The sequence below is a fragment of the Merops nubicus genome, unplaced genomic scaffold (assembly GCF_000691845.1).
Source record: "Merops nubicus isolate BGI_N331 unplaced genomic scaffold, ASM69184v1 scaffold18258, whole genome shotgun sequence".
Lineage (NCBI taxonomy): Eukaryota > Metazoa > Chordata > Aves > Coraciiformes > Meropidae > Merops > Merops nubicus.
Window position 1 is genome coordinate 57,639 of NW_008626549.1, and position 27,362 is coordinate 85,000.

General features: G+C 36.2%; 1 protein-coding gene across 1 annotated transcript in view; it reads right to left on the reverse strand.

Annotated features, from left to right (window-relative positions):
• HMGCLL1 (3-hydroxymethyl-3-methylglutaryl-CoA lyase-like 1) overlaps positions 1 to 25,866 on the reverse strand; it is a gene marked incomplete at its 5' end in the record, with an annotated part of 47,572 nt that extends 21,706 nt beyond the window's left edge. Inside the window, 3 exons of the mRNA XM_008946058.1 lie at positions 9,428 to 9,616; positions 14,006 to 14,069; positions 25,718 to 25,866. Of these exons, the coding sequence (XP_008944306.1) occupies positions 9,428 to 9,616; positions 14,006 to 14,069; positions 25,718 to 25,866 (402 nt within the window). The remainder of the gene's footprint in view (positions 1 to 9,427; positions 9,617 to 14,005; positions 14,070 to 25,717) is intronic.
• Positions 25,867 to 27,362: the final 1,496 nt, after the last annotated feature.

Genomic DNA, 27,362 nt, shown 5'->3' on the forward strand with positions numbered 1-27,362 from the left:
TAGATACTTGTCAATCAAATCAACATGGCCTTAATGCTTCTAAAAGTAATGAATCAGAAAATGATCCATGAAGCTGAAACTGGAATGCATCACAAACACTGAGGAATGAAACATGCAACTGAATGCCACATTCAGGATGGGAAACTCAGAAATTAAAACACTTCAGATGTGATTGGGAAAGCTACAATAAAACAGCATCCAAGAGAAAAGTAGAAGTATGCAAGGAGGATGCAAGCACAGAAAAATGAGAAAAGAGCATAGAATATTTGGGCCAAATTCTTTCTATAAATCCACCGCTTCAGTGCTGTTAGTACAGAAATTATCTTCGGCTGTAGGACAGAAGAATAAAACCAACTGAGATTTTATTTTTCTAGTTGCTGCAGTGATTTCTGCACTCACATTCCATTTAGACCTAGGGTGTTAAATCTGTATGAACCTACAGAGATATATAAAAAAAAAAGATGCACAGATTTGCATGTGAAGTTCAATGTTTAAAAATGTTCTAAAAGACAATTGAGTTTTGACTGTAAGCCAAAGGGAAGCTGTCTCTACTGCTCCAAGTAAGTCCTAGTGAGGGATTTTGGAGATAAGAATAATCTACAAGAAATGAAGGATCTCTTTGTCTGATTAGTATCCTGAAACACACTTAGACTTGAGGTTTGATGGTTCAGTAACTAGGGTTGAAAGCTTCTGAAATTCAATCATCGTATTAGAGGCAGCTAGAAGAATGTAGATTTCTAGTATTTGTTAATCATTTACAACATACAAAGTTGCATTCACAATAAAAAAACTCAAAACCCACAAAAACATACATGCAACCTATTGGTATATGCATATAATTACACCTTTGCCTCAGGAACTCTGGCTGGTATTTCAGTATACAGTAACAAATATATTTCTTTTCCTATCCTAAAAAGTTCAAAATATAAAAATCTTGAAACAAAGTCTAATTTTTAAACTTTTTTATTTTTTCTAGTAATAGTGTAACAGTTGTAAAGAGAAATTTATTTGTAAGCTATCAGGCTATCAAGTTTTTCTGAAGCAAAGGGAGAAGGGTCAAAAATTTTCAGCTCCTTGGAAATTGCATGCTATGCACCTCCTGTAAAAAGCAGCAGAAAGCAATAAAAATAGGGTTGCTACTTCTTTTGTACTGATGTGAGAAAAGTGCAAAAGTGGTATTGTCTGTTCTTTTGCTTGTTCTCTTATTTTGCTGAAATTACAGGAAACAATGTAGAACCAGTACCTACAAAAAGAAAAGAAAAAAAAAAGAAAATACTAGAAAACATCCCTAAGATTTTCATTATGAATGCCTGTTTTCATTTTCTTCCCATTTGTAGGTCTAATTTATTCATTTGTGCAGTATGCTTTTTCACTTAGAAAAGTAACTAGCTGAATGCTCATAGTATCAGTATCATGTGATAAAAAGGAAGTGTTCTTCTACCTTCCTAAAGCACACACCCTCATCTTAAGTTTTAGTCACAGAAACCTTGGACTCTGGTACCTTTTCACAATTCACCTCCCATTTTCCCCCTGACTTACCTAATACAGAGTCTTATTCACCACTCTTGTTATTTACTCCCTCTTTTCTTCCCTAATATCACATACTCTTTCAGCTCAAACATTTTATTTTTTTACTTTTGATCTCAAGCTTTTTCGTTTGAATGTTGTAGACCATTACACAGCGTTACACTTAGAAATTGCCCTAGCTATCCTGTTTCTCACAGTGGAAATCTAAAATACGAGGCGTTTAATTTCTGCATGTTAGAACAATTGCCCTTAACATGAGCATTATGGTATTGCAAATTACTCAGTTAAGCAGGAAAACCTGGGACACACAGGCCAATACTTCCACAATCCTGCTGATGGGTGCTTTCCAGCTTGAAGAAATTCCATTTCATAACTCCATTTGTTTCTTGCCATTTAGCCAACTTTCCACTTTTTACATGTCTCCACGCCTTAATATTAACTTCCACTGCAGAACACTGCAAATTGTTTTGTGAAAAATCAAAGCATATGATAGCCACTGTATATCCTTTGTCTTCTTTGGCAGTGAGTGCCTCAGAGAATTCCAGCAAAATATTGAAGCATGACCAGCCCTTCCTGAATCCTGTACAGCTTTTCTCAGTCATGCTGTGTTTTCTAATGTTTCCCTATCTGAACCTTGAAATTACTTTCTGGAGATCTCTGCTAAGTCTTCTGCAGTTTCCTAGCATATCGTTGTAAACAGCAGAGGAAAGTAAACTTGTGAGGTCTGATGAAACCTCTCCATTTCTGTGCATTTCTCAAAATAGGAATGTAAAAATATTAACACTTTTTCAACATCCCAAAACACGTGTATACTTCATACTGCAAGTCTTTCCTACCTTCACAACGTGCTACATAAATTCTTCAGAGTGCCAGGCTGTGCAGAGGAAAGGAAATAGAGTGTTACAGAACTCAGATAACTTGACTGGACATATATGTATTTTGATCACTTGCCCACTCATATATCTTAGTTTTTTTAATCTCAAAATTACAATTTATACCAAGCTTAAAATATTGAGTAGATTTAAGTTTGTTATGGAACACAATTTTGAGAGTTCTCAACTTTGATTTCAAAAGTAAATTTTAAGTCAAGACTTCATAAAAATAATTTTTACTTGTCTGATGCTAGCATTGATAGCATCAATTGATAGATCAATTGACAGATGCTATGTGATGATAGCATTTCATAAACTAAGAGGGATAAGCTTTATTCCTGTCTTACAGATAAAAAACTGAAGAAGAGTGATGTGCACAGTGACATGTCAAACTACGAAAAGACAAGCCAGGATGTTATGGTTTCTGCCTCCTGTACTTCATTAATTTCATACAATTCCTCCCTAATGGCTTATAAAAACACTATCCATAGTACAGTGTCCAAATTTAACTGAACGATTGTGACTACTTTGCTCTGTTAAGAATTAGTTTAGATATAAGTAATTTCATTGCTGGGCAGTGGGTGCCCTAGCACACTACTGATAATAAAACAATATCCAAGTGATATTTAATAGATCATTCAAGCAAAAATTCTGGCAGCTCATTACATACAAATTAATTTCCTTAATTACTATATAACTCCCCCAAACCAGTATTTTCGAATTTGTGTAGCAACAAGCAAATACAGCTAGACTGAATTCCTCAGCTAGAAAGTTCATATTCACCGTTACATGAGAAATTCCCAGCCCAAGTCTAGCACAATTAGTGCATTCAAAGCTTCATAGGTTTTCATGGTTGCTTATCTATATCTTCTCTGCTTTATAACAGAAGTGTCAATTTATTCTGCTACACTACAGCTTTGAATGATTGCGCTGTGCTTTGCAAAGAACTATTGTGCAATTCTTACAAATAAAGGATTTATAAGGTGTCTTTTTTTTTCTTCATACCATCTTAAACATTCCATTTTAGGTTATTAATGATTAAGACAGGAGTTTAGTCATAGATATATAAGTAAATTTATAGTCCTACCAATGATCAATAGTGAGAAATTGCTAAACTACCAATTACGAACATAATGCACAGGAGTCAATAGTAGATAAAGCTGTTAGACAGGACAGAAGATTTTAAAGCTATATTCAAGGCCTATGCATATAGTTTGTTCCCTGTTTTATAGGGAGAAAGTGAAGAAATTTAGATCTTGGTTAAACCTAGAATGTAAGGCATATAAAACGTAGTCTCAAATTTTGATTGTCCAAAATGATGACCATTTATATCAGTACATAAATAAATTTGCATACCTGAATTAATGATGCTTTGAATTAACGTTGCTTTTTTTTTTTTTTTTTTCTTTCCCTCTCTTTAAAAGTCATTGTTTTGTTAGCCAGCACGCTGTGGAGTTTTTGATTGCTGTTTCATACTTCAGGGAACCAAGAGGTTTTAGTTTTACTGTTTAATTTTTATTTCAAACATCTCCTCATTGCTCTCTTCTAATACAGCACTTTGCAACAAAGCTCAGGTAGTTTCACAATCTCTATTTTGTGGCCCTGTTCGAGCAACCATCCAAAAGATCACAGCCCAAATATGGTTTTGCATAAAGATTATGAAAGGGGAATTTCAACATAAATCCAGGATAAACCTCCTGATTTTAACTTTGTATCTCTTTAGAAATTAACTCCTAAGAAGAAATCAGGACATAAAGCTCACAAAAACTAAACCAAAGGAAAACGTGCTTATAAGTTTTTACAGCACAAAGTTCTGTAAAACTGTACTTAAAAAACTCATCCTATTGCTTCTTTTTACACCAAGAGATTACACTGTAACTGTACGTGTTTGTATTCATAACTCAGTTAAAGGCAATAAATTACCAACAGAAACCCCAGAACAATGTATGTGACTAGTACACACATATTTGCCGCCTTCCCATTTGATCTCAATTCATCATTATGAGTATATTCTTTAGGTCAGCTAGTCACAAAAATACAGGTCTAAAAACTGAAAAGGAGAATGGCAGTGAAAGTAGTCTGGCACCAGAAGAGCTGATTAAGTTCTGTCAGACACAGACATCAATTCCTCAGCCTGATTTCTGGGCTTTTTTCTTGACCCAGTACAGTTCCCAGCACAGAACTGTTAGGCCTTTGTGTACACCCAGACACCAGGAAATGCTTTCTGGATTTTCTTTGCCTCCGCAAGACAAAGAGCTCCAAGATCAAAGCACACGAGACCTGGTAACTCTCAGAGCTGCTTTGTCTCTCAGCTCAGCACCCACTCCACTACCTGCCATTCAGAGCCATCCTTAAAGCAAAAGATATTGCTAGCCCCTCCTCTGAAGACCTGTCTGTCCCGAGCAGCAGCAAGGACAAATTGCTCCATAAAGGAAGGCAAGCAAGGGGCCAAGAGTCACAGCTAGGCAGGCAGTGATGGCAACCTCACCAAAAAAGAGCCAGGAAGTCCAATCAGTGATTCCAGTTCAGGACCAGGTCTGGAAACAGCAACCAGGATCCATCACAGATCACCCAGGTCTGAGGCTAAGGCAGTGAGAATCAGAGAGGTGAGAATCAGAGAAGTAGGAGCCTGGGAGCAAGCTCAATCGCAACGCTGCTGCAGAGTAGCTCAGGTGGGGGCCAAGCTCAAGAGCTTCATGTTTAAAGCCACTGCCAAATGGAGGAGGAGGCTCCACTGAGGCTGCTGAGCAGGAAGCAACTCCTGGACAAGAGATGTCAGCAGCAAGCTGGCCTCTAACCACCCGCTGAAAGAGGTCTTGACAGCCTGTCACTACAGGCAAGCTCAACAGCCACAAACAGCCAATCCTGTATTTGAAGAAAAAGGATAAGCGAGGTATTTCCATCTGGGAGCTGGTTTTGGGTGGAAAATTTGTCTCACCTAAGACTTGATATGTAAGCTCATATGAATCATAGAGAAGGGAATTTTCAACAGTCTTTTTTCAGTCACTTAACTTAGCCTACACTTCAGGCTACCAGCCGTTGTGAACTCTATTGCTGTAAAGACAATGATCCTTGTGAATTAATAAGCCATGAACTTCAGCCTCTATGTTCATATTCCTCTCCTGGCTCTGGAACTTAAAACTTAGCTATATCAACACTGAATGTCTTTGTGTGAACCTAATCCTTACTACCTAAGTAAACTGGATGCACAAAAATATGCAAGTTGGTTAGTCTCTCCAGCATGCACCAAGAGGGCTAGAATCTATTTAGGTAAGTGATGAAGGGAAAACGTCAGTAACCAGCCATTTCTAAATGATGGTTTATTTTTTTAAAGTTTATTTAACCTTTAAAATTCAAGGCTTTTAAAGACATTAATGAAATATTATTAAATATTTTAAACCCTCTGTAAGGGGATATATTATAATGCTTGCAATGAAAACCTCTAGTCACAAATTTGGATTTTGCAGTCTGAACCTTGAAAGTTTAATTAGAGACTTTATAAATTCTGCTTCTGGTACTAAAGTGTGGATTTTATTTCAAAACTCCTGTTTTCTGAAAAAAGAAAGCAGTAATAAAAGGTCATTTAATTTGCCAAGTCATTGATCTCATTCATCTCATTGTGTCCAATAAGGTGGAAATTATTACACAAGGTGATAAAAATCCTTGCTCCCTGTAAATCATTAGAGTTTTATCCTTGTTTTCTCTAAGTTAGGGTTTAATCCCAGTAGTGTATCAGTGGTAGGGATCGGTTTATATTAATGAATTATGATAGCTATTTGAATTTGGTAAAGTTCAATGGGATTACCATGTGATTGTTTCATTCATTAAGGTACCACTGCTGGCCAAAACTCTTCTCTGCCTCTGAGCATATTCCTTCTCATGTTCGGATATGTGTTACGCAAACAGGCAAAGCTATATCTGGCAACTACACAAGCTATGCAAGAAGAGAATTCTGAATCACTTCCACTAAGAAATTTCCCCTTTCTTACCCATTCTGTACAAATTACAGGAGTCAATTGTGAAGGTAACTTAAATCTTCTCAGATCAATGGTCTACCTTACTGGGGCCTCTCCAGCACAGAAGTTTCCTGACCCATCTTTTTACCCTTCCTTGGAGGTCTGTAACATTTTCCTATAAATGTTTTACTACTTCTTTTAGTTACATTTTGTGTTTGTCACATTAGCTAGGCCACATATGTAATTTTACTCAAAATACCACAACCTCTAATTAGATTGCCACATCACGTCCCATTTCTGAATTTGTCTCTTCAGTAACTTGTATACTCTGATATTTTTGTATTAAAACATTTAATCAAGAGCCAATCACGTTTCTACTTTAAATGTTTACTGTTTTGTTCTGAAGCATCACTTCATGTTCCTCACATTTTAACACAGACTCTCTTCACAAAAGAAAGTGAATTTCCTTTCTCTAGGCAATGATTTCTATTTATATTTTTTACTTCAACAACTTAAAAATTACTTATCCTTTACAAGTTGGCTAATCTCTCTCCCATCTTTCACTACCTATTCTTTTGCTAAAACAACACACATAAAACTGAATACTAAAATTACAAGACTACTTCCCTGCTAATTACTTATACAGATATGGCCTGTCAGTTCTAGATGACTTTGGATCAGCCCCAAATAAAAGAAAATATTCTGGGAAGTATAATCCTGAATGGAACAATGTGATCTGAATAAAAAATCACTTACTGAATCACCAGCACCTCTTTCCACTCCTCAGAGATCTCCCATCGAAGCAATGCCTGAATTAGTGCAGAGTGATTTGTGGTTTTCCAGCTGTCATTCATTAATTCTTAGGAAATACAATATACAATACAACTCGGCCTGAGATTGTAGTCTGCAATGTCTTAAGAAGAGTGTATTTGTCTTGCTGAATGTTCTTTAACCTTGTTTTCAAACAATAACCGCAGCACATTATTTCTATAACCCCTCAAACACATTTCACTTCTGATGAAATATTGTGTCGGTCGCACAGACCCATAAAGGAGGAAGGGTAAAGAACTGTGCCTGTGGAGAGTCTGGTCTGTGAAATGAATGGTTGAGTTGAAGACAAGTGGGTTTACTCCAGTACTTCGCCATTCAAGCATCATTGGCAGAGAGGAAAGCACAGACATGCCTGACAGCAGGGGCTAGAAGTGACCTGGGTACTCTGATCCACTGGTTTGGGCACTACCATCAGGCTGACCTGTAAAAGTTGTCCTCTTTCAGAAGGAGTATTACTTAGCTAAATTCACTGCTATCTGCCTCGTTTAGTTGACCGGAGACACGAGAGGATGTTGTGATGTGCAAGCCCTATTTGAGGATCCAAGAGCCTGGAGACCTACCTTCAGAGCAAGCCAAGGAGCTGCTTGCACAAAGCCAGTCAGAGAGACTGTGTAATGCCTGCTTCATCAAGGACTTTTGGCAAAGTCTGTGACAAGTTTAGCTCAGCCAAAAACACTGCACCTTTCGACATGCACTGTAGCAGAACATGAGTAAAGTTTTCTGGTGGGTCTCAGGCACCTCTAGCTTCCCATAAATCTGAGAAGGCTGTAATATGGATTTTTTTTGTCAGGTCTATTTCTCTCTTGAATTTACATGTTAATTAGCCTGACCTGCACATTAGGTACCTAAGAGCTTTTTTCCCCTCAAACTCTTACACAGTTGATTTAAGAAATAAATAAAAAGATAGGATCAGGAGGTAAACCTGAAACAAGAATCAATTACAACAAATGCTGGGGTTAACAAAGCATAGCCATCGTTCAGTGTTTAGTAGGCACCATGACAGCAGTTATTTTAAGGAAGGATTTGAAAAACAATGCTTCAAGTATTTTTATATCGAGCTCCTCCCATGCTCAGGGGTTTTCATGCTTTTAGCTGTTACATCTGCAACTGAAGCTAACTGTGAAATTAACAATTTATTTATCCCAATGGTACATAAACACACATTTGCAACACTAGAAGTCAGTAAAGGTCAAAAGAAACACTGTGAGTAGAAGTTAGAACCTTTTTTACCAGATTTTGTCATTCACACTGAGATTCCCATATTGAAACATTTCCCTGTTCCTTCTTGTTGCTTATGTAACTAATACTGTAAACACACTGCTTTTACTTCTAAACAACATAATATGAACACTGCCAAAATAATAAGTCAGGACAAGTGAAAGCTGACCTTAAAAATGGCTGCCTGAATTGCAAGGAAGCAGAAGGTGCCATTGAGTATAAAACAGAACAATAAGGCCTACAATTTGTAAATAGCTTTTGATTCAGTAACATTTAATAAAAATAGTTCTCCTTAGGGTTGCATATACACATTAAGATATTTTTCAAGATTACATCTTTACAAAAAAACTACATTTGAACTTGCAGTCTGTTTCTTGCATTGTGTCCTATTCTTAAAAACACACAAACACAAAGGTAAAAATATCCCTTATTGAGTTTAACTATTTATTTAGCCACAGATTTGAAAGATTTAAAAATATACAAAGTTGTTATTAATCCTACTTAGAAGGTGTAATTGATTTTTTAACGAGCACACTGAAAGGATGGTAATAGCAATAAAATTATTTAGACCAGTCTATGTACATAATGACCAAAAATTTAATTTATCCATCTGAAATCAATTATGCATTAATCTGTTTTATATTTAGACACCTCTATAAAACAGAAATTTTAATTTAGTGAAAAATGAACATAAACATGTGGAATGTGAGACATCAGGAAAAAAAATTATTTTATCTCCCCCATTCACCCAAAATCAGTGGAATACAATAATCACCACTGTTTCTTAGTGATTTAGTATGGAATTGAAGGTTATAAATAGATAAGAACATTAAGTTTTTTGCAAAAGCAACAGCAGTAATACCTGTAGACGATCCAATGTGTGTGCAATACTTTCCGCAAGCTTAGTGATTGCCTCTATCCTTTTCTAGTAACTTCTTTAATGCTGGAATTTTCTTTAAATTGTGCATTTGAATTAAGCTAAGACTACTATTATCATATCTACAAAATGAGAACTTGAGTTACCTGTATGGCAGTAAGGATATTGGCTAATGCCTGGCCATAAGTGTCATGACAGTGAACAGCAAGAGCACTCAGAGGAATTTCTTTCATAACAGCTTCCAACATTCTTTTCATACTTCCAGGAGTCCCCACACCAATCGTGTCCCCCAGGGAGATTTCGTAACAGCCCATACTGTACAGTCGCTTAGATACCTGATTAGAAACAGAGAAATATGAAAAGGTCAAGATGAAAGAATATAAAATAGGGTCAAGAACACATATTAAAGAGGACACATTTCTGTACAGGTTTCAGGTTTTGACCTACCAAAGTGGACCTATGTACCAGAAATCCTCTACTCATTCTCAAAAATTGTCACCCAGGAAGAACATCCCATAGATCCTATTATTTTAAATTTATGGTTCTGCTTCTGTACATGGAATAGCAACCAAGCCAAATCCATCAAAAACTTGCTTTTTGATTCTCCCACAGAATCCAAATAAGCAAGATTTTACACTATGAATTAAGTGTCTGTCAAGCCCTTTCCCAACATCTTCCTCTCTCTGGGGATTTCCCAGCTGTTTGGTTTTCAGCTTACAAGCTGTTCAGGGTAAAGACCTGCCCTTTTGTTTGCCTATTATATGGAGCCAAGCACATGGTTGAACTATGACAATAAATAATTAATAAGAAGCCCAATCTTGCTTTCCATTGGCACTGAAAACAGAAACGAAAATTCAGGTTTTAACATGTAGTTAACATTAATTTTGCTGGCTTTTCATTAAAACAAACATTGAAACATTAACAAAGCAAAACTGTAACTTAATTTTCTAGTCTTTTAAGTTTAGATTTTTTTCTTAATATCAAACAAAAACCTATACAAATAGTTCTTACCTATATAAGTAGATCCCTAAATGTTTCTGCAATTACATCTTTGAGTTCTTTGCATGAGTAAGAGCTTTGAGGTCTGACTCCATGTCTGAATCTCAGAGGTACAAAACTACGTTTGCACAAAAAACATTGCTTATAGAAATTGAATGTAGGATTTTTCCATCTTAGCTTTGTTGACTTTATTCTGAAAGGGTTTCACCTTATTTTCAGTTGCTGAGTATATTTGCCTCCTTTAGCGCTCCCCACTGTGTATAAGAAATCCCAAAAGGCTGCTCCACTGGAATGGAATCCAAATCTGGAAATTAACTGTTTAGAAATGAAAAAATACAACCCTTTTCCAAGACATCTTCAGTTGTACTGCACTCTGCTGTTAAAGCAATTCTAGGACTTCATCAGTGGGATTGCTGTGAATATGTCTGAGGAAGCCTGACAAAGTGCTGCACCAGCAGTCTCGGAAGTGCTGGATTAATATTGCTGTTCACTTAATTCAAGGAACAGCTGAAAAAGAACTTCAAGTAGTCTGAATCGTTCTGCTTAAAGCTCGGAAGTGCTATGACTGTTTCTAAGGTAGTAAAACTTTGGGCTTTAAAGTCAAGTAGCCCCTGATTCACATCAACATAAATTCAATATGTGCCTTATGAAAGGGACATTCACCAGACTGAAAAAAGGATTCTAACTTACAGCATATTTTTATATCATCAACACATGGCAGGTGTTTTATCTGGACTACTGTTGTAAGGAAAAAAAAAAAAAAGGTCTTCTGCAGTTAGTGGTAGATTACATCTAGTTAATCCCCAAACCAGCTTTTGTTCAGGATCAGGGTAAAAAAAGCAGAATGCTTTTTTTTTCTCCTCATGTTCTTCTTCATTCCTGTTTCAAAGTTTTTCTAGATGAGCATTTTAGTGATGACAACAAATTGCTAAAAATCATGTTCCATTCATTTCTCTCCCATCATCAGTCCTTAGGTCTTTCAGCTTCTGAAAATAAAATTCTGAAAGATGGAAAAAAGGGTGAATCTCTACTAACAACCTGAGCATCACCACTGACTTCTTATGATCTAACCTTAAACTGACACTTAAAAATATATTTATATTTAATTTCAAGAAGAATGTGCATGCTTGGAAGCTGAATAGGAGTTTTTCATATCAGATTTCCTACCCTACTATAGTAGGAGGCAGTCCATTAGTTGTAGTTTTGTAAATTTTCAGTGTGGATTTTGGGGAGGAGGATGGGGGAGAAGAGAACACACTGTTTGGTCAGTGTAATCAGAATGTGATTATGAGCTTTCAGCTTTGTTGACTGAAGAGGGTTGTGTTCTGCACCACTGAGTAGTTTTACTATCCATGAATCTCAGGCTACTCCCCTTGGGAGCAATGTCTTGACACCAAGCATTGATCAAAATGGGATTTAGTGACCCAACACTGCAACCCCTTAGGCACGTGAACAATCGTATTGCTGCAAGTAATAACTAGAACTATACTCTTAAACTGCATACAAAAGGTCAGAATTGAGTTACAGATGACTTCAAGCAAATAACAGCATAAAACCATACTGCAGTCCTTGTAGTACAAGAAAGACTTTATAATAATCCAACAGCATTCAAATAAGAACAGGCACATTTTCTGTAGCCTGATCAGCCTATATGTTGGATAATACTTATATGAATTCAGTGCTCTAGGTTAAAAGGAAGATAAGGAGAGAAAAAATCAGGCAGAAAGACAAAAACAGTTGAGTATATATCTGGGAAACAATGGTTAACACAACTGGCTTCAAGGATGTTACATAGTGCTTTCAACGACTTTCAAGCCTTATTTCCTAAGGCTGAAATTCACAAATCACAGGATGATAAATGGTTAAACAGTCACTCCATTTCAAGAAAAAAAACAGTGATAAAAAAAGGACTACGCAGTTTATTTTAATATATATATTTTTTTTTAATAACCATATGAATGCACCAGGTGAATTCTAGAATCTGAAGGCATCTGAAGTTTGTACTCAGTAGATAACTGTGTATGAAAGTTTTGTATCCAGTAAGCCAGAAATGTGTGTAGTCTGGTTAATGAGCCACCGCTCCTAACTAGATTTGCTTCAGTAAAAAAAAAAAAAGAAATTGGTCACTCTCATTGACTGTAGAAGAAACAGTCTAAAACTTTCAAACACAGCTGCTGATTGCAATGCACAGTCAAGGGAGTCACACACTCCGATCCTGAGAAAGATGATGACCAGAGAGACCTCTCTGAAACTGTTTAGCAAGACAGCCAGTAATTTTGATAATTCTTACTCAGCAAAGGATGAGTGCATGTGTTTATGTGAAATCCATTAACAGCTAATCAGGTGCTTCTATATAAACACCACTGCTTGCTGAATCAGGGCCTCAATAACTCTAATGAGGCAGCTTTTATTCTTAAACACATACACAATGGGGTACAGGTAGACAAGACAAGACTGATTAGGATGAAGACAGAAAATAAAATATCTGTGCGAGTAAAAGTTTGCATGTCTGGAACATCAAGTAGCACTCCCACTGGCAAACTGGAGCTCTTCTGTGCAAGGAGAGTAGTTCAAAACAAGCAACACAAGGAAAGAAGCCTACTGGGGAACATGCTACTGCAGTAAGCAATTTACCAACAGCACAGCTGAATCTGTCATCACTGCTCTAACTAAAGCTGTGTCACTTCTAACTTTCACTTCATATTAAATCAAATTCATTTTGAAATACTGTGTACCTTCCAGTTTAGATATTTTTCTCAAAGAGTGTGAGTATAAGTGGCTGCTGTGGGGGAAATTTTATCACAAGTTCCATCTGGACTGTATACTAGCAGATGTAGGAGAACAAGACCTGCAAGCCACACAGGCAGAATACAATATATCAGAGAAATGCTGACTAGCTGTTAGTGCTACATAGACAAAACAAAAGTGGTTTGGAGATCCTGGTAGATCACCAAAAGTGATTAAGTGTAACAGAGAAGACAAGTCTTTCTCCAGTGTGTTCTGCCTTGTGTCTCTTGAATTCTCTCCACTCTTTTCTCTACTGTCCTTTTCAGGTTTGATGCCCTCTTTGCCTTCCTGCAAAATTTAACACTTGTGTTTCACTCATCTCTTTCTCTGATGGAAAAAAAAGGCTGGACGAAGATATTGTCTTTCTTCTCCTTCACTCTAAATAGCAAAAGGGGGTGGGGAGAGAAGATGAAGCTTATTCCATCATAGCAGTAAGGAAAATTAAGTTGAAGGAAGTCATGTTGGAGATGAATTTTGGTTCATACATCAATCACATGACACTTGTCAGAAGCACAATGTTGTAGCAGTGGCTCTACTAGCTGACAGCACAGTGTGCTTATGCCAGCATAAAACAGAATTGAAAGCAGATACCCTTTGCAAGAGGTGCTGGAAATCATCTTGTACAACATGGTCCACTGACATATGTGCTTGAATCTATTTCCTTAGGCATTTCCTTACCTTCTTGTTGGAGGAAATAGCACATAATACTTTTACTCATGACTGATAACAATCAAATCATACTATTTTCCTATGATTTGACTGCATATGGTTGAGTGAGGTTATGCACCCAGTTTTAGTATTAGCTATGTTTTGTGTTTGTTTCCCTTAAATTTTATCTGTTAAAGACCTTTCTAGGATTAAGTATTGAATATTACTTATAAACATTTTAAAATATATTTCTGATTCATTAGAAAGACAAGCTAGAGGTTCACTCTTACTTCTGCCACTTTAGCTGGTCTGATGCTTCCTTCATATGGGCATCCCAATGCACATGACACATAGCTACAATAAAAAGAACACAGAAAGATACTTCTGGTTTACATATGCATATCTATATCCATCTATTTTATATATTAAAAAAAAAGGTTAAATATAATTTTGGATGTTTAAGCAAGTCAATGTAGAATAAATATTTGAATGAAAAGTTAAACTTTACATCAGATAAAAATAGCAGGTTTATCAATTTTATTTTTAAATCACAGCACAAACATTTATAGCTTTATTTATGCTCAATGCATGCCACAAGTTTTAAAGGACTAACAATGCAGCCAAGTCAATACAGCTGCAGGAGACTTCAATTTTTGCATTTCCTTCTGAAGAGCTAGCTCAGGCTTCGTCTTGCGTGGCCCACACAAGCTATTCAGAGGAAGTTATTTTCTTCCTTGTGCCTGCTACCTGGATCACAGAGAGCAACATATGGACACAACCAACTTATAAGAACCCCACTATCTCATAAGACATTAGAATTGTGGTGAATAGGGTAGCTTTCCTATCTGGCATTTCTGTCCCAGAATTACAGCTCCATTGCATGCTGTAGTTTAAGTATGCCTTGGGTGAAGGAGAAACTGAGAAGCCTGACTGTGTCTCAGCAGCTACTGACTCCACAAAGCACAAAAATTGAAAGCCACAATCAAGCCTCCATTGTTCAGTCTTAATGGTGTCTTAGTGTAGAATTTGGTTTAAATTTCCTTTTTTAATGATGATTAAGAGCCACAAAATTCCAATTAAATTCCTAATTGTTTATCTTAAATTGATTAGGAATAGGATTAAATTAACCAGAAATGGTCATTTAAAATCAAAGTAAGCATAGCTGTAGAGGGATCTGCAACAGATTCAGAGGCAGACAGGGGCCCAGTTGGAGGTTTTTCAGCTGCTTAGTAGAAGAATAAAAGCCTTCATCGATCCCCCATCATTCGCTTTCCCTCAACACTGAAGGATATAATGTAAAATTATACATTGCATAATGCAAACAGGATTGAACAGATGCCAGTTTATACATAGTCAAGGTCTGTAAGGTAAAGCATGTATTGTTTCTTTGCAGTTGAAGGAGAAACTGATTGATGGAATGTGAAATTAGGACAAGTAACAGGCGAAAAAAAAAAAAGTGGAAAAAAGTCAACATGTGAATGCATAGAACATATTCTATCCCTTATATGAAGGTACTGTGTTGGCACATTGGAAGTAACAGTAAGAATGATGCAAACCTTGAACCTAAAAATAACTTGATTAGCCCTGACAAAGAAACAGAAATTAATTTTGTTTCCACAGAAGTGGTTGGGTCCATTACATCCTGCTCATAATTTTAGTCTAGATGCCTACTAGGCATGATCTCAATTATCTGTACGTCATTATGAAAACCAGGTTTTTGAAACCTGGCCACAGATTTCATTAAATCTGAATTTAGCCCGAATTTAGATGTCACTGTTTAAGTTTCAAAATTCTAAAATTTTCTTATCTACATTAAAGATAAAAAAAACAGTTAAATTTTATTGTTAACAGTTAAACAGTGCCCTGCTTATTAGTGACACATATCCCAAAAACAATTCAGGATAATTTATTTTTTTTTTATGCACAGGCAATTTTTCAAATGAAACTAGAAATTTCAGACCAATAGGACTGCTTTTCACATAACACTACAGTGCACAGAGCTAGTAAATACACAGACTTCTACTGAAATTATTTTTCAACATCAGCCATAGGACTTACTAGTAAGCAAGAAACAAGAAGTAAGCAAGAACAGTACTAAATACAAAGTAAATGCAAAACATGCAGTACATATGTGCATGTTGCCTTTAATTATATATATCTTTACATGCTCCTAACGGCTTCATATGTTAGATCAAGAAGACGTGCATTTGGTACTGATAATGTGGCATGAATGACATCTGGAATGGAGTAGGGCAAACAAAAGTAAAAGCAGGCTGAAAGGTATCTAGGGAACAAGGGAATACTCCCTGTGGTTCACACCAGCCAGCAGAAACACGCCTGAGCTCACATAATTCATCTGGGCTTGCTGGGGTATGAAGGTATGTAGTGACCTGAGGAATCTGCCTACTATAATGTACAAATCTGTTTGAGATTATGAACTCTGCATGCTTATGCCATTGTGACTAGACTGACATTTATATCTATCATATTTTCCTTGTTTAAATCTATCAAGGCATCTGATATTCTACATTAAACCAGAGAAAATAGGGATTACTGAAAGAATCTGGCAGGTAAAGAACTTCCTACTAGAGAAAGAATAAAGTCCTGTGGAGAATGAAAGAACTGCTTTTCAGCAGAGTTCATCAAGGATGAGCTTCTCAAAATTTTATCTAATATTTTCATCTAATGCATTGGCATAAAAAATTGGAGATGTGGTGATAACAAATTTCTTGGTACTGTCATTACAGAAAAAAAGCATTAGGATTCCATGGAGAAAGGACAGGAGCACTAGAAATGGGACTCAGTTAATTGCAATGACAAGGAAAGTGAAATGCTTAAAATAAGGCTGTAAAAGAGTAAAATGCACCCCAAACATTTATCAAGATAAACATTTTTAATAGAGGACATAAAATATTAAATCCATTTGACAAGGTCTTGCTATATTCTTACTGGAAATAAGAGATACAATTTGAGTCATTTGCAGAAAAAGTAATGCAGGCTGTAACAGATGCTGGCAAGGGCTGAGTACAGCTAGCAGGGGTACAGAGAGCCTAGCACTTGAAAGGAGAAAATTAGAAGAAAATTATCAAGACAGAGCCACAGAAAGCAATAAAAGACACAAGTTTGAAGAAGAGTCTGGTCAACTGCAGCAAACGCTACTGACAAGTCAAGAAGAATGAGAAGAGACTACTGTTTCTGAGATGTTGTCATCGGGGAGTTTGGTGAGAGCTGTTGCAGTTGCAAGCAAGGAACAGAAGCCAAAGTGTAGGAGTTATAGGAAGGAATCACAGAAGAGGGTCTCCAGATAGTAATTATAAACAGCGCCTTCAATGAGCATAGGAATGAAGAAGAGATAGGCGATGAGATATGATATGAATAACCAAGTAGGGTCAAAGGTACAATTTTTAAGAGGCAAATGCTTGCTTATATTACAGTGGAAAAGAGCCAGAGGACAGTGAGAGGTTAAGAAAGAGAATAAGGGAGGGGAGAAATAAGAGGGAGAACAGAACATGGGGTCATCGGGGCAAGTGGAAGTGGTACAGATGGAAAATAGACAAGAAACTCCTGCTGCTCTGACAGTGGAGGAGAAGAATTAGGGGAGGAGAGGGAGAAAAGAGTGACAGAACGAAGAGCATACTGTATCTGTTTTTCCTTAGGAGAAAAAACCAAGATCCTATGTGAAGAAAAAGCAGCAGATGGAAAAAGAGAGAAGAGTTTGAGCAGTGAGTTACAGAGGCAACTGGGATTTAATTTTGGGATTCAATTAAGTTGGAGAATACAGCTGTTTTCTAAAAAGATGGCGGGACTGAGAGAAAAAAAGGCTTTGTAACGAAAAAGACTGTCTTGGTCTCAAGATATTCACTAGAGACACTCCACACTATGAGAGCAGAAGCAAATATCTGGGAGTTCACAAAGCTGACTGCAATGGAAGTGTTTAATTCTTACATGCTTAAATCTTTGCTGAATCAAGGCCGGACATTTTCGTAGCTTAACTACATTTAGCAAGCAATCAAGAAAAGAGCCCATGCAAACAGAGGTGAAAAGAAGGGCCTGCAGTGTGAAGGTGTCTATACAGCTGCTTTAGGAACACATGGGTAAATGCTGTTGGGCTCACTCAGGTTCTGCGAAAGCAGAATTCCTCCCTTTAACAAAAACTGATACAAAGGAGTTCTCTGCTTGTTTCACCTGGCAGAACTGACACAGTCTCTTGCATGTTCTGCAGATTTCACTGCAGGTGAGTATCATTTGGTGTTCTCATAAATTGTTTTCTCTGCATATAAAAACATTTTAAAAAATAAACCCCAACAACTTTACTGCGTAATATTTTGGACAAAAATGCTGAACAGCCTCTCGGGATGGGGAGGGAGAAGGAAGGGGAAGAGAGTTTTTTTTCAATTACTTCCAGTAAGCCAAAACCAAATTACAGTGTTCCACAAACAGTATAGGCAGTAAAAGGTCCCCACGATCAAGGTCATTAGGAGTGGTGATAATCACCACACCAGCCCAATGACTGTGAAGTGCAGGACATAAAACCACAAACAGGGTAAATGAGCAAACTTTTCATAACCAAAGTGTGTTAAAAGGAAAATGAATCCAAGCAGAAACTGAACTCCATGTTGTAATCAGCCCTTTGTCAGTTTGTTTCAGCAAGAGTTGCAGAGCCAGATCCGCAGCTGCTACCACAGCTGGAAGCATGAAGCCTCCTGAGAAGCCAGTTGCAGACTCAGATGCTGCTGTTTCCTGTTTATTATTATAGTGTAAGTTCGCATATAATTTACCATGTTCACTGCAGATGTATTTATTTTTATTGGATGTTCGTGCTAAAATGTGTATGCCTATCATTTGGTAAATTCATAATATTAAGGTTGCTATGTTCTCTCTCTTTGCAAAGGAAACCATTTGTTAAAAACAGGCAATCTTTACTGCAAGGAGAGGGGAAATACAGAGAAGAGAAGCAGGATAGGAGATTCTTCCAGAAACAGAATCTCCAAGCCAAGCCCAAAATGTGTAAATAAAGCCAGGATTTTTTTTCCACATTTGACTTTTAAAAGAAGAGAAACAACCTCTCCAGTTGCAAGTAACACATATGCTATTCAAAGTGAATCCTACAGTAATAATACTTGTTACTATTTTGAGAATGTCCAGAAAACAACATTAAATTGTGACCTGTGTTCTAGAAAATAACTACTCTAAAAATGGAACAAAACTGCTACTATAGTGAAGGGCCACAGAACCACTAAACTGTCAATAACTCTATCAATTATATATAGATCAATCAGTAACTTACTACCAGACACATTGTATTGTTACTTTACAGTTTCCTACTAACATTTCAAGGCTGATTTTATGCCATCCTTTAAGAAGTAGCAGGGATCATTTTTACTTCCACAGCTCTCCTGACCTACTAATAATATTTTATATCTACACACACACACACACACAAAAAAAGGGCCGAAGTTGGCATGAAGTTAATCCTAAGGAAAATCCCTCCTCTTACATAATGCAATCATCTAGTACAATGGCTCCTATATCCTTTTCTTAACCTGTCCCCAGTAGAGAAATACACCAAGTGCCCACACCCCAGCAATCCCCAGCTTCTCAAACTTCTCCAAGGGTCTGTGACCAGCTGGCTTAATACTTTGTAACCCCATAGATCTGTTAGATCTGTTTACCATTCACATACTAGAATGTGTTGCTTCCAAGTCTATTAAACGCTCATCTACATTTTGTTTCTCCCATAGCCTCAAATACCGGCTCATCTATAGTGAAGGAGTTAATTTGGTTTTGCCGTCTAAAGAGGTGATAATGGTATAAATCAGCCTTTTAACAATGTAATTGTGGCTATGCTAAACTACACAGTGTAGTCTAAAATCAGGGGTTTAAAGCAATGTGAGAAAATATGTGCACTCCAGCCCTAAGTACTGCGGAGCACCAGAAAACATGAGTTCAAAGTTTCTGTTTGCATTCGTAAAACATACACAGCTTTAAACTATATTGATTTGTGCAAAACTGAATTGTTAGAGTTTATCACACAGTACTTCTAATTAGGGGTATAAAATATTGTAAGGCCATTCAAATGAGTTAAGGTATTGGGTAATAAAAGAAAAAAAGTATCATTATTTAACTGAATTATGAAGATCTGATTGTCTTCATAATCAGAAGTTTCAGATAATCAGGATGTTTCTCTATAAACAGATCAGACTTCGTTATTAGTTTCCAGAATTACTTGTTATAAAGTACATTAAAATAAAAAACTGATGTGTTCTTCCACATTTTTTTTCCAAATAAATCTAAATATCACTAGCACAAGATAAAGATAATTAAAAGGAATTCTTTCACTTTAAGTTTCCACTCTTTTGTGTCTTACCTCGTGTATTAGCATCAAACAATAATTATTTCCTGCAATCAACATGGAATTATACACGTTGAAAGCTGCAACTTTTATTATAATGGCATATAAAAGGTAATAACAATAATTTTGCATATAAACATGTGTTTGGTATTTATTTGTCATAGCAAAGATTACTACTGTATTTCAAGTATATCAGCCAGCATATGAATTCTATGCAACCACAGAGGTAAGCCAAATATTGACTGATACATTTCAATATGCTTTTATGTATTGTGAACTTCACCTTATTGCTCATTCTTATAAAACACAGGACTATAAACAAAGGAATTACATATGCCAGTTTAGAACTAATATGTGATAACATGTACTTTAATTTATGAAGCAGCAGACTTGCAAGGAAATGCTTCTAGAGTTATTTTACAGCAAACATTTGCATCTGTTTTTCTAGCACTGAACCTCTAAGCATTTGCACACGCATTCACATTTGCACGTGCAAATAGTCCAACTGGCCTGAAAAGGGCTATTCAAACGAAAATTTTTCAAGGCTAGGACATAAATACAGCTTTTAATTGCCAGTTATGGAGAAGTATTTTTTTTTTTTAGTAAAGAGGAAAAAAAATTATAACCTTTCAGCTAGTATATTCTCAGATATTTTTTATTTGGATTAAGACAACCCAATACAGAATGCAATATATCAGAGGGAGCTAGTCTGACTTTATCTCGCTGTCACAGGACACAAAGTAAGCAGAAAAGTATCATTTGTGGAAAAGCAGGGAACACAAGTCCTTAATTCCTTACTCTTCTATTGTATTAATTCAAATATACTTCTGTGGCTTTTTAAATTTTGGAATCCATTAACTTGGAAGAATCTAGCTTAATCAGAATTTATTTAACATTTTCTTCATATGTCCATTAAAAATACATTTAAATTAAAACACAGTCCAAGTCACTACTTGCAATTACCATCTGCCACTTAGACTAAGACTCTTAGGCTTCATTTTTAATCACTGAAAAAGCTGTGATATTTTTAATAGTACCTGAATTTATGCATTAAAAGATGCAATCCTGAAACCAGCATTATTTTCTGTCTTTTCACATGCAAAATGTGCATAGTAGTAATTAGCTGACCACACAATTTATAACTGATTTGGCTCAGTGTCTTCACAGAATGTGTCCCAGATGTTATTGTAAAGTTTTTATGCACGTACAAAAAAATAAAAATAAAAAACCCTTTATGACACTAATAAATAGTCTAACTTCTAAGACCATACACAAGATTTCAATTTTTCATAAACATTTGAACTAATTTAGTAAACATTTAGAAAACTTTATACTGTGCTATAGATTTTAAATGTGACAGCTGACAACATAAATTTTCTGGATGATGATGGAGTCAATGTTAGTGCAGCTGTAGCAACAGTAAGATACGCAAAAGCTTAAAGTTTAGTTTCAACTCTTTGAGTGTATTTTTCATAAGATTCAAGGATTGTCCATGACTTATGCTCACTACATAAATTCTAAATTGCCAGTAAAAATAGGAAATAAAATTTGAACCCCTTAAAATTATTTTTGGAAGTATTTTTCAACTGCACAAATAAGGAGTTAAGGCAAGGCACTAAATTATCCATTTCCCTCAAATAAATAACACTTTAAACAATAATAGTGCTTTAGAAAGGAAACAACCTCTGTACTGAAACTAATATAAATACAATTTATGCATATTAATATTTTTATTACCTAAGTAATTCAAGCAAAATATTTAGCCTACAAAATTTATTTTAGAAGCCAAAATGTGTAGTCCTGGGAGCTTGCTTGAGCAAAGGCTGCAGGTTTTGGCCGTGGTTCTTTAGAAGTAGCTATTTTCTGAAAGGGTGATCAAAACATTGCTTCTCAGTGCACAGAGTGCACATCTTTGTCTATATATATAATCCATAGCTTCATTTTCTATTAGCCTCTAGCACAAAGCCTGTTAATACATCTATTACACCTATTGTAATTTATATAAATTAGACAGTGCTAATCCTTAGCCTATGCACAGGTAGGATGGGATTCATCTGCTCTAACTTCTGATATCAAAGACACTCATCTACAGCCCATACCTTAGATAGGCCACCACAGGATGACAAGCAAGCACCCAAGCTCCATTGTAGCCAAAAGGATGGATCATGCAAAGAGTGGTTCATCCTCTCCTAAGGCAGGCACTTTAAAAAGCACATATGATAAATCTAGGAAATAGCCTGAAGGCTGCCTATTTCCCTCTAGAAACCACAAACAGATTTTGGATAACAAGCTCAGACTTGTGTGGTCATGTTCAGGTTTCCCTCATGTTACAACAGTTGTAACAATAGATAATTATTTTCAGTAAATAGAAGCCACACAAGAAAACAAAATCTGAACCTAACCTTCTCCTTGAAATTAAATAAGAACCAGTCACATCATAAGCACTAATTCTAAATACTGTCAACAGATGAATTATGTAACATGCCATCCTCGTTTCCAAAATGCTGGGTTTGAAGTCTTTCAATGGAAACTCCCAAATTTCAATATCTGAAACTGTTAGTTTCTGCCCCAGGTTGACTTCTCTATGTGATACTTAGAGGTCAGGAAATAAAGCATAAAGAACAACTTGCCTCAAAGCCTTGACTGTCTCAGCAGTTAAGAGAATTCTGCATAGAATTGCGATACAAAAATACTATTTATTTTCTCTCTCACTAGAAGTGGCTTCTTTATGGGTATTTTTTTAATTTTTTAACTAATTAAAAGTTTTAAGTACGCTTTCTAGAGCTTTGTTCAACTGCTAAGAGATCTATCATTTCTTTGTTCTTCTGAATTTTGCATTTTTATGTTCATGTTCCTGCTATTATTTTTATGGTCTTCAGAATTCTACTCAACAACAGACAGTACATGGGAGCTTCAGAGAAAGTACTGAGGTAGGCGGGCACTAAACAATCCTTTTTTATTACTATTTCTGAGCAATCATTCTGTCTCAATGCTTTCAGTGCTTCCTCTAACTCTGCAACCCATGAGATGTGCATCTGAATGACTACGAGCATGTAGGAATAAGAGTCAGTGTATCACACGTTTGGTAATTATTCTCCTAAAACATATTTGTCTAGAGTCTGATCCATAGCAGCATTTTATTTCTCATTACTTACTGTTTTGGCTCCTCAAAAATCTCCCTGGGAGGGATTACTTTTAAGTGCACTCAATACACAAATTTTTAATGTTTAACCGCTTAACTGTGTTAACCAGTTGTCTTTTCTCCTCTAACTTATTAGCATCCTCAAAACTTTTAGTATTTTCATATACTGAAACCCATGTTCAATGGATGGTTTAGATACTCAGAAGTATTACCTCAGCTAGGTTTTTTTTCTTACAAAATAAGGCTCCACATTCTGCAATTTAGATCTCAGCAGATTTTTAGCAGATCAGCTACTTTGAGCTATATTAGATCCCTCTGGACAAATACCAGGCAGTTCTCTCCTAAAATTTTTTATTTTGTAGTGGTGTAATGTTAACCCACCATCTTATCTCCTGATGTCTCAAACTCTTAATATGCACTGGATAAATTAGTTCCCAAGCTAATATCCTGTGATGAAGATAGCTGTGACATGAATGTAAATATAGTTCTCTGCAATGAATGAATCCTCTCTAACTGGATTCTTTACTCAGCTATAGTCCCACATGATTCTGTCAATGGCTTCCTACTTCTGAATGATTTACTTTTCCTAGACGGGTAAGCCTGCGGAAGAAAGCTGTAGCTGGAGTAAACTTCCATCATTTTCATTCACGACTTTGAATCTGTTCACTTTGTAGCATATCTGATATTAAGTAGTCCACTGTTAAAGCACTTTGTAACATGGCACAGCAGGCTGCCACCTTCTTAAACACCTGAAAACCAGTGCACAGAAAATAACATTTTAAACTTCAGCATCAATCGAGAGTACACCATGGGGGCTTCTTCACCTGCAGATTACATCTTCTTGACCAGCTGCAAGCATTTGTTGACACCTATAGTTACCCAGGCACATATACAATGCACAAGCTTTGAGAACTCCCTCAATGGTTGGTTGTCACTGTTACGCGCCATTTGGTTGAATTTTGTTAGTGAAATACAGGAATATGAAACTGGAAATATTACTTGACATGCCATGGCATCTTAGAGAACCAGAAAACAAGAGTTTAGTGTAAAACTGTTCATCAGTGCTTGAGGTCTGTTGCTATACACATACTCTCTTTTCTGAGTTGACTGCCTACTCCCCTATCCACACCTAGCCAGGACCTAAAATTCAAGAATCCCTGAGCTTAATCCTCCTGCAGAACTCAAATTGCTAGTTATGTTCTCAGCTCACAGTTTAGTTTCAGAAAAATGTGGCAAACAGTGGTGGCAAAGACCTGTTAAACAACAGATCTCTTATAAGTGAAGTTGCTCAGGAAGACAAATCCTGACTCCACTTGACAGATGAGCAGCTAAGTAGAGCATTTAAACTCCAGTACAAGTTATTGTTTCTTAATACAGTGAAAGTCCTTACTTCTCTATTGAGCAGTTTTCCATCTGAAATACATAACCAGGCTAGGGAAAAAGCACCCAAGTATTTATGACCTATCCTTGGTTGGATGTGTGCACATCAAAATCCCTGGGCTGGACGGGATGACCTTCAGAGGTCCCTCTCAACCTGTGCCACTCTGTTATTCTGTGATCCTCTGACACTGAGGCATAACAAGAAGTCAGACCTCCCTTTCTCAAGGCAAATGCTCAAACTACCACATTATTGTGCAAAAGTGAGCAGAACCATTACCTCATCATTATTGCTGGAGGAGAGGTTCCAGTATTTATTCCCAGAGAGGTTTTCAAGCATTTAGTCTCTGAGGCATCTAACCCTATATAAAAGTCCAACTATCTTCTGAGTATGATGAAGCTTGCATTACTAGTGATACTCAAGCAATCTCACTGTTGAGGTTCTCCTTGACCCTGTGTAAGCCTTTCTGCATTAACAAGAACTCTCACAAATAATCTTAGGTAAGTAACTCTATGTAATGCAAAAGAAAATGGAAATGGAAAAGACTGTTCAAGGGAAAGTACCATTCAGGATTATTTCAATTATTTCAAGTTTAAAAGAAGGTACTCTGAAGAAAGATAAATATTGGGCAACTCCAGAGTTTCACGCATTCCAAATGCTTCAACAGCTGGAGTGTTCAGAATAACTTGTACTGAGAATAGTTTTCTTGGTAGTAAATTCGTTCTGTGGCTTTTATACATTGATTCTACAGTGTATTAATACTACAATAAAGTAAAAGAATGTAGGGTATTTTTAAGGTGCAGGCAACAGTGTTATGATTTCTCAGCATCACAAAAATTTTATTCTGTCATCTGTGATGATAAAAATACATGTGTATAATAATATGGGTACATTTATACATACAGCTGTTTCTTAGTTTCTAAAGAAAACCAGTCACCATAAGTAGTTACAAAACATCGAGCAAAATTACTAAATATATTCAATCTTTAAAAAAAAATAAAATCACAAAAAATACTATTATTTTGATTTATCTAAAATGTAAAAATTTAGTATTACACTTTTCTACTGGTACAAAAAACAACCCATCACAGCAACTCAAATAACTGTTACTTAAGAATCTTTATATTTACCCACGCACTGGAATATTCATATGCCTTGCAGACTTAACAACTTCTTCAAATTTTTCTATGCTTTCGTCAATTGAACAATTAATATTCATTTTGCTAAAAGCTTCAGATGCTGCACCGAATACTGAGACTTCTGTAGCCCCTGCTGCAATCTGAAAAATACATTTCAATAAGACAGAAACATAACACTATATAAAAAGATATTAAGCATTTTGTTTTGTACAAGAATGTTAAAGTACATTTCAAGTGTATCATCCATATCTAACATAAAAGTTCCATTTCCATTTTTTTAAAATCTATTGCATACAAGTAGATTGAATCAAATTTTGAGTTCATTCACTATGCCATATTTCCTTCCTCTTAGCAATTAGGTAAAAATATTTTTAAAGTGATCAATGAGAAAGTTATTAAGATGTAGAAAATCATATGAACTAACTATGAAAGTAACAACAATTGATACTTATATTCATTTTGCAGAAATGGAAAACATCATGTAACAACTGTGAAATATCCATCCTCTGTAGAAAGCCTGTTCTTCATGAATGCCAGGAAGTCATTCTTATGCTCAGGAAAGCTCTGTGCCTGCATACGTCTATGTTGAGCAGCAACAACAACCAACAGGAATTTCCTGGTTAGAGTGAACTCTAGGATCAAGGGCTCCACTGGTCTTGGTGTCACAGGTGACACAGACAATATGGAAAATGTGTAAGTGAGAGTCTGCTGAGAAGAATTCGAAGTGCAAATACCAGTCCAGAAAATGTGTAAATGTGGTGACTTCACCGAAGGGGCAATTAGCTTCAGTTTGCCTTCAGTACCTCAGTACTCAGGAAATCAGCTAACATAAGGCAAACTACAATGTTGAAAGCCAAATGATAGGGCAAGAAAACATTTAAGCTTAGGAGAATAGCTAATTAATTAATCTGTATTCTCCAGCGAGCATAATATTCATGTTCTATGAAAAATAATGGTGCTTTTCCCTTCACTCTCTGCTTCTGCAGCATAATGTCTAAGCTTCAGCAATCTTTACAGGAGCAAATATCCTTTCAAATAGAGGGAAGAAAAGAAAAATAGCAGCAAGCAAGAACTCAGCAATCCCCTACAACTATCTGTGCATTGTTTTCCTTCCGTTGTACCACTAGATATGGAATACAGATATAGCAGATTTAATTCAAGTCACAAAAGCTACCATTGCAGTCAAATTTGTGGCAATATAAATCTGACTACTGATAGTTAACTCATCTACATACAAGACTCCGTTTTACCAGTTTTCATATTCAGTATAGGAACTGAATGATAGACTACACCACAAATGTCCATCAAGCAGTGTGCTTTCCAAATATGTCTTGTCCTAATCAAGACAAAAGCACAGAAGCATGAAAAATTTTGAGAAAACAAAAAACTGTAAAGATTTGACTGTTAATGTGTATGCTTTAAGAAAAATAAACTGCTCCGTTTTCTCAATTCCAAACATGGAGTCTATAGTTTTGAATATTTATTTTGTATGAACTGAAATAATTTAAGCTTTCAAAAATTATCGAATATAAAAAGCAGAACTTAAGAAATCTTATACACTTCTATAAAGTATTTTCATTTAAGGGACTATTTCCTCATTCTTCCTCGCTACTTAAGAGTAGCTGTCAATGGCTCC